This window comes from Saimiri boliviensis, chromosome 15 (genome assembly GCF_048565385.1).
Source record: "Saimiri boliviensis isolate mSaiBol1 chromosome 15, mSaiBol1.pri, whole genome shotgun sequence".
NCBI lineage: Eukaryota > Metazoa > Chordata > Mammalia > Primates > Cebidae > Saimiri > Saimiri boliviensis.
The window spans coordinates 20,360,821-20,372,991 of record NC_133463.1 but is presented as its reverse complement, the minus strand read 5'-3'; the positions used below and the strand labels follow the sequence as shown (position 1 = coordinate 20,372,991).

Genomic DNA, 12,171 nt, shown 5'->3' with positions numbered 1-12,171 from the left:
AAGTAGAAGTCTCTGCAAGAGGTTTCATTATGAAGGAGTAAAAGAAAACTTGAGATAAAGTTGTCTAGAATATTCAAAATACATTTTGTAAATATATAAAATATGTAAAATAGGTCAGGCATGGTAGTTCACACCTGTAATCCCAGCATTTTGGGAGCCTGAAACAGGCAGATCACTTAAGGTCAGGAGTTCGAGAGCAGCCTGCCCAACATGGTGAAACCTCATCTCTATTAAAAATACAAAAAATCAGACAGGTGTGGTGGCAGATGCCTGTAATTCCAGCTATTCAGGAGGCTGAGACAGGAGAATCGCTTGAACCCAGGAGCCAGAGGTTGTAGTGAGCTGAGATCATGCCACTGTACTCCAGCCTGGGAACAGAGTGAGACTCCATCTCAATATATATAAATAAATAAATAATAAAATATATAAATATATTTCTATATAAAATTATAAAAAGTCAAATATGACATAGCTATACAGTACACAAAGCAAAAGACCTCTTCATCCACACACCTCTGGGAAAATAATGAATTCTTTTTTTTTTTTTTTTTTTTTGAGACGGAGTTTCGCTCTTGTTACCCAGGCTGGAGTGCAATGGCGCGATCTCGGCTCACCGCAACCTCCGCCTCCTGGGTTCAGGCAATTCTCCTGCCTCAGCCTCCTGAGTAGCTGGGATTACAGGCACGCGCCACCATGCCCAGCTAATTTTTCTGTATTTTTTTTTAGTAGAGACGGGGTTTCACCATGTTGACCAGGATGGTCTCGATCTCTCGACCTCGTGATCCACCCGCCTCGGCCTCCCAAAGTGCTGGGATTACAGGCTTGAGCCACCGCGCCCGGCCCAAATAATGAATTCTTAAAGTAATCTTGGAATATGTGGGTATGGGAGTAACATTTAGGTCAATTGATAGAGTATAATAATCCCTCTCCATAGATCTTCTCCTAGTGCTACTGATAGAAATAAGGCTTTGGAATGGGAGATGTCATTTCTGGAATCCTAAGATTTCTTTTTTTCCTGCAACAGTCTCAAATGAGAAAAGGCTGGAACTCCTAGGAAGCATGAAAGCAAGGCCAAGTTGAGGCGTTACAAGGCACCAAGGGAAAACATCAGCATTTCTTTCTTGCACAATTTCTGAAAATGTGTCACCATCTATAAAGCCTCTCCTACTGGCAAGAAGACAACTTAAATAGATAATTAAAATAACAAAAGTGGCAAGGCAAAATCAAACATAGATCTCAATCCATATTTGACTCTCTCCGAGAAACAAACTTTTCAAATGAATAAAAATGTTTATCCATCTATATTCTATGTTGTGATATTTTTGCTGTAAAACCAGAGAATATTTTTATATCAGTATTCTAAATTTAATAGGCTGGTGTCATTTCTTAAGTATTATACAATTTAACCTTTCCAAATGAAGGGTTTGCCTTTTAATGGAAAAGATGCATTTCACATTAATGACAAAACACAATGTCCTTTGCTAAAGTAGTCTCCGGAAAAATAGATCCCTTTTTGTACACTATGCTCTATTATATGTAAAGCTATACAACAAATTTATTCATAAAAGCAAAATCTGAAATCACCTATACTAATTAGAAGTGATTAAAAATCATTACTTCAAGTTAACATATCATTTTTCTTAAAATTTCAACCATTGACCTCTTGGATCAAATGCAATAGTTCATGAAAATGAGGGAAATTTTTTTAAGCAGTTATTATTAGATGTATCAGAATGCAAATAGTTACATTCAATACCATGTAAAAAGGGACCCAGCCACACTTTTAATCAATGAAACATTTACTAAGGTATGTTTTTCCTGAATTTTTGATTGTTTGAGGCAACTACAGTGTTGTAAATCAAAGATGATCTTGATTTTAATATAGCTATACAATTTTAAGAAATTATAAATTGATTTGTAATTATAATGTAAATCAAAGACCTTAATATAGCTAATAATATAATTCTAATAAATTTATATTTGAAAAATGTTAACAAATTTAATAAAACTTTTAATGAAGAATAAGAAAACCAATCTCACGAAACGTAAATATGAATAAAATGTTTAAAGAAATAACGCAAACTAAAACAATTATTTTTAGGTCAAACTAATAGTGCTCAAAACACAGCCATAATAATTTTATTCAGTATGAAAATATAATGCCAGGTATACATTAAAAGAATGTTTAACCAAATACTGTTTAAAACAAATACTGAAGAAACTATAATCACACTAGAATGTCAGATAAATCAATGTTTCTCTTTTTTAACATGGCTAATAACTGATATGTCCATTAAATGTAAAATGGCAGTTCTACATAATTTATACCATGGTTTAAAAAACGGTTGTCATTATTTCTGAGATTTGAACCTTGTCATACTAGATGTAATAATCCAGAAGTGCTTATGTCTCTACTTGAACTTCTTAGTGTATAAAATCACATTTAAAAGAATAATTGAAAAAAGCCTATCATATATCCACCCTCAGATATCCAAGTTCAACTCCCTTTTCTATTCCTGAAAGTGTGTCCAAATCGTTAGTTACTATTCGCTTCAGGGCACTGCATTCTCAGCAAAAACAAACAACAAAACAAGAACAAAACAAAACAGAACATCAGACAGAACACTAGAGTTTAACTTCATAGAGAAAGAACGGCCATCGGGTAGCAACCTCCATACTTGCCTCTCCCCTAAAGTGGCCCCTTGGCCTTACTCATGAGTCCCTTCCAGAAGAAAGCCATTCCTCCCAGGTGGCTCCCAGACCACCTTCTCTACTGCATTCCCAAAGGCCCCTCTGGCCTTCTCAGGATGTTCTTCTATCAAACTTGTCCTTATGCCTCCAGGCTTGGAAAAGACAGGCTGGTGACTCTCAAGCTGGTCTGAGCATATGCCAAGCTCAGTCTGTGGACAGACGACACAGAGGAGAGGGAAATAAACTTGGAGTTTGGGGAGGGGAAAAAGAAATATTTCCTATCTATCAAGACTTTACCTACAGAAGCTGATTTGAATTCAGGCCAGCCCTGTGAGATATTATCAAATGCGTTTTCCAAATATGAAACTGAGACATACAGAGGATGTGTTTTTTGCCCAAAGTGAGAGAGTTTGTCAGTTTCAGTGCAAGAATTTAAAACTAGGTCATCCGATTCTGTGCCATGCACTTCACCTCACTGTCCCAGTGTGGGAGGGAGAGCTTCTGGTATGTGTTCACAAGGGGCCACAAAGCTCATCCCAGGCAGTTCCACAAGCTGTACACTGAAGAAGCAACAGAACTTTTAAAATACACAAGTGACAGCTTCCCCAGTTTTAGCGTCTGCAGATATTTTCCTATGGGTATGTTACATGACAAGATGGCTCCGAAAATTTTGTCTTATCTTGTCTCCCAGTGCCATAGGGGTGCTTGCTATGCTTCCCCCAAAGATGCCATTTGCTCTCTGCCATGCTCTATTGTCACCAATTTAGTTCCCTTCTTGTTTCCTTCCCCTTGGCTAGACTCATCTGCCTACCCATCCCTGGACAAAATCATCCCCTTCTCTCCTTGCAGTGACCACCAAACTCTTTGAATAGTTTAACCATCCTCCTTCACATCCTCAGCTTCCACTCATGTCTCAACTGGTTCTGACAGTCTGGCTTCTGCTCACATGTTCTACTGAAGCTAAAACTCCAATGACATTCCAACTGCCAGATCCAGCAACCTCTTCCATCTTCACACATCCCACTTCCCTCAAGCCCTGCCACTGTAAAGAGACCTTTCTTCTGAAAACTACCTCCTTCCTTGGGTTTCAAAGTATCACTCTCTTCTAGTTATTTTTTTCAGCCTTTGATAACTGAAAGTCTGCTCTTCTGTATCCTTTAAATATTGACTCTCCAACATCCTACCTTTTGTTTATTTTCTTCCTAATTGCTCTCCTTGTGTCATCTCACCCACTAGATCGCTTCAAAATACATGATTAATTTTTAGATCTCTCACTTTTGGCCCAAATTATTTCTCAAGTTCCACATTCTTATCTTCAAAAATCATAGTAGTATCTGTGGCCCAGCTCCTCAACATGTCCAGAAGCAAATTCATTTTCCTCCTCCTCCTCAGGCTGTTCTGCTCCCTGCATTCCAACTGTCTGTTAATGACACTATCTCTCTGTTCTTCAAAACCAGAGACCCGGTCCCATCCTACGTTCTCCATTCTACTTCAACTTCCACTTCTGAGAGGAGTACACAACATACTAAAGCTTTTACCCAAAAAAATTGCTCAGAGTTGGGCTTCTGATTTTTTGTGGTTTGATTTGGTTTTTTTTATTGTTGTTCTTTTGTGTTTCCCAGTGCTTTCCACATTTCTTACCGGGACTAATGCAATGACAGACTCCTAATGGGTAACTAGACTTCATCTTTGTTCCTCAACCCTGTCAACAGAATTCTCTTGCTAAGAAATAAATCTAATCGAAATAGCTACTATTTTTATAATAAAGTCATTGGTATTTTAATAGGGTATAATTATAAGACTGTTTCAGACCCCCGCATGCCAAGCTCTGCCACACTGAGGTCACACTGCACATGCTGCTCTTTGGGGATGGATAATTCTCCCAGTATGGCATATTTCTCCTCATCCCTTAGGCCAGCTCTATCATCACCTCTTCCCTAAACTTCCCTTGACTCCGCAACTGAAAGAATCTCTATTGCCTCCATGTGACATTATTGTGATGAGCCAACCCCTAACATAAGCTGCATTCATCTGCACAGGCTGCCATAACAAAATACCACAGATTGATGGCTTAAGCAGAAAATTATTTTCTCACAACTCTGAAAGCTTAGCTCTAAGATCTAAGATTTAGGTGTCAGTAGGTTTGGGTTCTCCTGAAACTTCCCTCCTAGGTTTACAGAGGGCTGCCTTTTCCCCGTGTCCTCCCAAGGTCTTGCCTCTGTACACCCTGGTTATCTCTCTGTGTGTCCAAATATCCACTTCTTTGAAGGACACTAGTCAGATTGGATTAGGGTCCACCCCATGACCTCATTTTAACTTAATCACCTCTTTAAAGGCCCTATCAACTAATACAGTCCTGTTCTGAAGTACTGAAGGTTAGGACTTCAACATAGGACTCCTGCGGAGGGACACAATTCAGTCCATAACATAAACCTTAAGCATAATGTACTGAATCAATTATCTCTGCCTGGAAGAGGCAGGTCATGACTTAAAGAGTTTGATTTCAGATTCATTCAAACTCTGCTTTCTTTGCTGTTGCATTGTTTGCCTGTTTGTCTGTTTTCTTGAGCACCTGCTATTTACAAAGCCCTGTGTTTAGGCCAAGAAAAGCATACATGGGAAGTAAATTCAAAGTTCCTCATCTCTGGGAATTTGCCATCTAGACAGATGTTTTTTCTGGCCGTTTTTATGAAACCTCAGATCTGAGGAAGGTAGAGCCATGCACAGAGAAGCCAGAGCGGCAAACCTGAAGTCATAAAATCCAGCTCCCCATCAGCCCTTGCAAGGGCCTCTCGAGCTCCGGGGAGCACAGTTTGAAAGAGCTAAGAGACACTCATATATTAAGCTGAATAAGAGAGTAAGGATGCAATTGTTTAAACTCTAAGGCATCATACTAACTGTGGTTGTTGTTACATGGAATATAAAGTTTTCTCACTGTCTTAAAGTCAACTAATGAACATTTATAAGAATATCATTAAAAAGACTATACTACCAGAAGGAAAATACAAGAGGAGGAAACAAGAAAGAGAAGTGGGGCCATATAGAAAGGGTAGAGGAGGAATATAACAGAAACAAAAAGTACATCTAATGATGACTATAGGCATGGCTCTTTATTACAACTGTAGCATCAGCAAAAATAACAGTTACTACTTACAGGGCCCTCCTATGAGCCAGATGGGCCAAGCCCAATCCATAGATCATATCATCCTTACAACACCCTTGAGAAATGCTATTCTCCATTTTACAAATCAAGAAAAAGGGGCATGAAAAGTTAGGAATGTGTTTAAAATCACAAAGCAAATTAGAGATGGGACTTAAAAGCTGTGTCCGAGGTCAAAGCCTAGACAGGCAACAAATTTGAAAATCTTTTGTTTATGACAGGACACATAGCTTGAAGTCATTGTTTTTATATGCCCACAATGTGGACTAGACATGCATTCTGGTTTTCCAGGAACAATCCCAGTTTCCATCTATTTGCCAGTGTAATTATTAATTGCACTCCCTTTCACTCTCAGAACTGTCCCAGTTTACACAGTAAATTATATGGTCATCCTGCCTCAATGCCACTGACCCACCATGGTACTGGTCTAGACAATTTTCCAGACCTGATGCAAAATAAAAATGTGAGGACTCTTGTTCAAAAAGCAGGGGACTATGGGGAAATGCTATTAAAGGTATTGAAATAAAAAGCTTTTTTCTTTCATGTATCTGCTCTGCTCATGTCCACTGTCCCATCAGATTTCATCTGCAAAACACAAGGTCAAAGATAAAATTGGTAAGAAAAGAGCATTCAAACAAGCGGGACGTCCCTCCCAGCTCAGAACCCCAGGCCGCTGCACAGGATGTGCATCCATGAAGCCAGCCCTGGGTCTTCCCTTTCTCTGTCCACTCACATGAGTCTGTCATCTTGGCATACCCTGCCACAGGTTTGCAAACAGGAAACATGTTGTAACCTACTACTGTATAGACTTTGGATGTTAAATACTGGGTATTAGGTTCATATAATCATTTCTTTAGAAGAAATGTTTGCAAATACTTTCAATAAAGTACAAAATTGCATTTCCCAACCAAAACAAGAACATAAATTCAGGCAAATTAAGTAACTCTCTACCATTTTATCTCTGACCAAAAAATAACTAATCTAGATAGCATAACCTATTCAAGATCTCAAAACAAATTTAGAATATATGAGATGAAATAATAGTGCATGCAAAGTTTTTAATACCTTAATGCCTGATTTAAATCATGTTTCTGTCTTAAAGGCAGGTACTAATGTTTAATTTGAAATTTTTTGCTGCATAAATTCATATGTGCCTGAGTAAAACTGAAGAAAATTCTACTGTCTATCTAGACCAAATGGAAGAAAACAGGAAATCAAAATGTTAAGGATGACTGAGGCACTGTCCTTAAAAATGGAGTGGGAGGATAAAGGATGGGTCAACACTGATTCATGTATGCACTCAACAAGCATTTATTGAGTACCTACAATGTCACAAGCACTACACAAAATTATGAAAAACACAGGCACACAAGGTATGCCCGTGTCCTCAAGGAGATCTAGCAGAGTGAGACCAAAGCAAACAAATGCACACATCAACTATTTTGGGAACTGTGGAAGAAGGAAATACAGGGTAGGGAGGGTACAAAGCAAGGAGCACCTGAGAAGAAGGGTCTAACAGAGCCTTGAAAGCCCAGTAGGAATCCACCAGGTATAGAAGAAAGGCTACAGGAAGAATAAAGGCAGAGGCCTCAGGAAGCACAGCCCACCATGGCAAAAATAGCCAGGTGAAGGCACAGAGCTTTGTTCAAACAGCAGTATGTGCTTGGGGGTGACTACAGAGAAGATGCAGATAGATGCCATGGTATAGAGAAGAAAGGCAATGCTCATGGGCTGTCTTGGGGATGGCAGTGGAGGAAGATGCTCCTTCCTTAAAGGCCAATGGGTGGGAATTGAGGAGAGAGAGGGCTCAGAAATATGAAAGATTTTAGAAAAGCTTTTCCCTCTAGTCATATGATTTTGTTTGTTTGTTTGTTTTTTAGATGGAGTCTCACTCTGTCATCCAGGCTGGAGTACAATGGTGTGATCTCAGCTCACTGCAACCTCCACCTCCCAGGTTCCAGCAATTCTCCTGCCTCAGCCTTCTGAGTAGCTGGGATTAAAGGCATCCGCCACCACACCCAGCTAATTTTTTGTATTGTTAGTAGAGATGGAGTTTCCCCATGTTGGCCAGGCTGGTCTCGAACTACTGACCTCAGGTGACCCACTCACCGCAGTCCCCAAAAGTGCTGGGATATACGATCTTTTCATAAAGGTAATAATACCATTTTTGCCAATGGTAATAATGCCATTTTATTTTCAGGACACTAAGTAAAAATATAATTAGTAGAACTAAAAATATGTTTTCTACCTCTTCTTCCTTTTCTTAATAGAGATTAGTCATCCTTCATCCATGTTAATGGCTTAAACCAATAATAGAAATGATTAATGACTAATCTAAGAGATATTTAAATTTGACTTAGGAATAAACTATCCATTTTCTGCAACAAATTTACCACTCGACTTATTTAACACTATGGCTAACTTTTAAAAGTAATTCCTATTGTTTGTCTCCATCTCTGATCATTCCCTCAGGTTAGATTCTTAGAAGAGGAATTACCAGGCCAAAAGGTTTGAATAGCTTCAAAGCTCTTCATACATATTAGCATAGTCTAATATCAAAACCAGGGTGACTACATCAACTTCGAGTAACCAAGAAAACTTCCTGGGGATTAAATGTTGCTAAAATAATACACTAAACATAAAATCTAATAATGTATTACAAATAGATCTTAGGCTTTGCAAGCCAGAGAAAATTTTTATTTAGGATGGCATTCACACCAATTAGTGCATTTGTGCATATAAACATAAACAAGCACAAATGATGCACAAAGCAAACGAAAAGTGGAAGAGCCCAGAGATTCTGAAATAGATAGAAAGAAATCATGAAATTATGTTCTCCTTGTAAAAAAGGAAAATTTATTTTGTACTTTCCATACTTTCTTACCTAACTCTATATAGCAATAAGTTTTCTGTTGTAACGATCAGGTTTAAGGTTAGAAGAAAAACTGGTATTTTAAATAAACATCAACAAATTGGTTTTTAACATAATTATGTTAACTGTGTATTTCTGCAAATTAGCATTATACACAGAACTGTTTTCATAGATCTTCAGAAAGGAGTAATTATGTAAAAAATGACTCAGATTCTTCAAAAGACAAAGAACTTTGTTACCACAAAAGTTTCATAAAAGGCAAATTTGAAGCTATTAAAAGTCAAATCTTAAAAACATGCTTTTTTGACAATCTTTGTTACAAGAAAGCACATAATAATTCTATAAATCACCAGTTACCAGGATGCTCTCAAATACCTGTACATTTGCAGAGAATGTGGCCCCTGGGTATCAAGCATATTGATTTTGAGAAGTCAACCATAAGCCAACTTGTACATTTTACATGACTTGAGACATTATTCTTTCCTTCTTGCCACAGCCAAGAAGTGAATTTTTTCTGTCATGATTGTAAGCAGAAAGTTGACAGATTTCAGAACACTAAGCAGGAAGTTTGGCACCTGAAACATTTTCCTTCAGACCAAGGGGGCATGGAACTGGTTGCTGGAAGGGGAAGGATTTGAATGAGATCATAAAAACTAAAGCTCCTGGTTCTTTGAATGCTGCTCTCCCAGGAATCTGGGTGGAAAGAAGCCAAGGCTCAAATTCTTGGTCTTTTCAGCAGTGAATAGGAAGAATTCAACTTTTGAGTGATGTCTCAGCAGGTACTTTCACTCAGTTGTGCCTCCTCGGCCCTAAAATGAATGAAATGTTTTCTAAGCAGAGGGCGGTGAGTCAAGCAGAAACCGGGAAAGTACATTCCCAGTTCCACAAAGTCCTGAAGCTTGATTACAGTACTCTCAGGGGCCGGGTAAACAGGGGACCAGAAACTGAGCAGAGGACAGATTTTAAACCGGGGGCGGAGGAGGGGGGAGACCGACCGTAGGACTAGGATGGGGTGAGCGCCACATGTGTCTTTAATATCCAACAGCTGCTAGAGATCATCACCCCGCTGCTCTCTCTGTACCCCCACACCAGAATCCTATGTTTCAAACATCCAAACTAAAGCGGCCACTGCCATGTTATCTGAGTAATGAACTCAAGCTCCAGCACATTCAAGGATTTTTTTTTTTTTTTTCTTGAACTTAGTGTACCTGAATGTAGCCGGCTGGACCTTTAATCACTAAAGCAAAGCTTTAAAACGCAGTCTCCAGGAAAAGTCGAGAAGGGAAAACAATTAACACAGTGCACTTGAGCAGACTGGGTAGTGGGGTAAAAGAAAAGTGAGGAAAGATGGGGCAGCCGGGATTCCCTGGACTGGAGCTTTCTTCTCGCCAGCTCACTTTTCAGATCCGGAGCTCTCCAAGGCTCCCGCAACTCAGTGAGTCTCGGGGCACTAACAAATCCCCGCGGGGGTCGTCGCGTCCGCGAACGCAGCATCCGCGCGCAGATTCCCGCGCCTGTGATGCCCCGACCCGTCCCGGGTCCCTGCACAGACAATGCCGCGCGCGCTTCCAGCGACCACTCCTGTACCCGCGCCCCGCGCCGCCCCGACGTCCCCCTGCGTCCGCCGGGGGACACTCACCGACACCAGGAACTCCAGCGTGCCCACATAGTCGCGCTCGGTCTTCTGGAGCTCGCTGAGCACGCACACGCGCAGGCGAAGCTGCTTCTCCAGGTCCTTGGCGCTCTCGGCGCGGCCGTCCCCGCGGCTGTCCTCGCTCATGGTCGGCGGCGGTGCGCGGCGCTGCCCACCGTGCTGAGCGCTGACCCGCGCGCCCGCTGCTGCCCGGCCCCCGGCGGCGAGAAAGGAAAGTTGCCGCCTCCGCCAACTCCGAGGAGGGACAGACGACTTTACATGCTGGGGAGAGGCTGGCCGCGGGGAGAGGAGAGGATTGGGCTACAATCCCGGCGCGGGGGGCGCGGGGCTCCGCAGAGGAAACTCCGGGGAGTGGGGGCTCCGGCCTGTCCCTGCGCGCCCGGCCCCGCTGCTCTGGCCTCACTCGGCCTGGGCTGGAGGGGAGGTGGCTCCGGCAGCCACAGCGGTGACTTGGACATTAATCAAATGCTTTGTATCCATGTGACTTCGACCCTTTACCCTTCGCCGAATCTCAGGAAAAAGGAAACACAACCCTGGCGAAGTGCTGCGTGCTGGGTAATCACACATACGCGCGGGCACACATACACATCAGCACTTGAGATGGAACTCACGCGTGCGCGCACACACACACACACACACACACACACACCAGGTCCTGAGATGGAACTCACAGGAGGTTCCCAGTCCCAGGAATACACACTCCAAAGCGCAGCTCAAGGGTTACTCCTGAGACTCCACTATTGTTTAACTTTAATGTGTTTTGTACAAATCCTGAAAGCAAAGAAACAAGTCCCCACGGTTACATAACTGGATGGGAACAAAAACAACCACAGTATTGACCCTCCAGTCTTTGAAAAGAAACACATTGATTTTTGGTTTCATTCAGGCACAAAACAGGTTTGCTTTTAAAACCCTCCAACTGAGAATAGTTCACAGGGCAGATACCCTCCAGTCTGAGCTTGGAAAGTCAATTAGCATAATAAATGAAGACACTATGGGAAAATGACAGCCTCTGCCCATGCAATAAACCTTAGATAAAATAAGCATCACCTTTGTACTGTGCTGTTTTCCATGTCTATAACTTTTTTCAACGTCAAGATAGTGTGTAAATCCACCGAGAGGCGAGGGTGTTTGTGCCGGTTTTGTTTCTAAGAGCTGCTGTGATTTAAGACGGTGTCACTAATAGAAAAGATGAAGCTGTTGTTGAATGCTCATCAGAAGATAGAAAGCTAGATAGATACGAAAATAATCTCAGGTTTTGAAGATAGATGTTAAAGTTTACTGCCTTTTCTCACTTGGAAACTAAGCCTTAAATATTTCCAATACATTTAACAGACAAAACAATTTACACATATTTTTGTCTTGGTATTATCCACATATATTTTCCACAGTCATGTTGGAGCAACTTCAAGCAGTCTAAAACTAATGGCACTTAAACAAACTGAAGAGTGAATAGTGTTGATGCAAGAAAGTGGTGTGCTAATTTGTTGCAGTTGCTGAAAGCATTAGCAAAACTCTAAAACATAAAGATGCTTTTCACTGTATTTACATTGAAATAATTACCTATTGGTTTTCCAGATGATGTCTTTCCAGAGAATGATGTGACCATTCCCCTCTGTAACCACACAAATACGGAGTGTACTTTGTATATTAAAGATACAGTTTTTGAATGATGTACACAGAGCTAATGGACAAGGTGTGATTTTCCTCTTTCTTTTACAAATTACTATTCAGAGGTAACCAAGAGCAAAGGGCAAACAATGATGGCTTCACACCCTGTGGCAGAAGAACAAA

The 12,171-nt window shown here is 40.9% G+C and overlaps 1 protein-coding gene across 2 annotated transcripts in view; it reads right to left on the bottom strand.

Annotated features, from left to right (window-relative positions):
• Positions 1-11,071, bottom strand: part of PREX2 (phosphatidylinositol-3,4,5-trisphosphate dependent Rac exchange factor 2) — a 306,754-nt gene extending 295,683 nt beyond the window's left edge. Inside the window, exon 1 of one of the 2 annotated variants that reach the window (XM_074386741.1) lies at positions 10,363-11,071. In XM_074386741.1, the coding sequence (XP_074242842.1) occupies positions 10,363-10,503 (141 nt within the window). In that variant the 5' untranslated portion in view covers positions 10,504-11,071. The remainder of the gene's footprint in view (positions 1-10,362) is intronic. The other variant, XM_003942900.3, reaches the window with a different exon arrangement.
• Between the last annotated feature and the right edge of the window lie 1,100 nt (positions 11,072-12,171).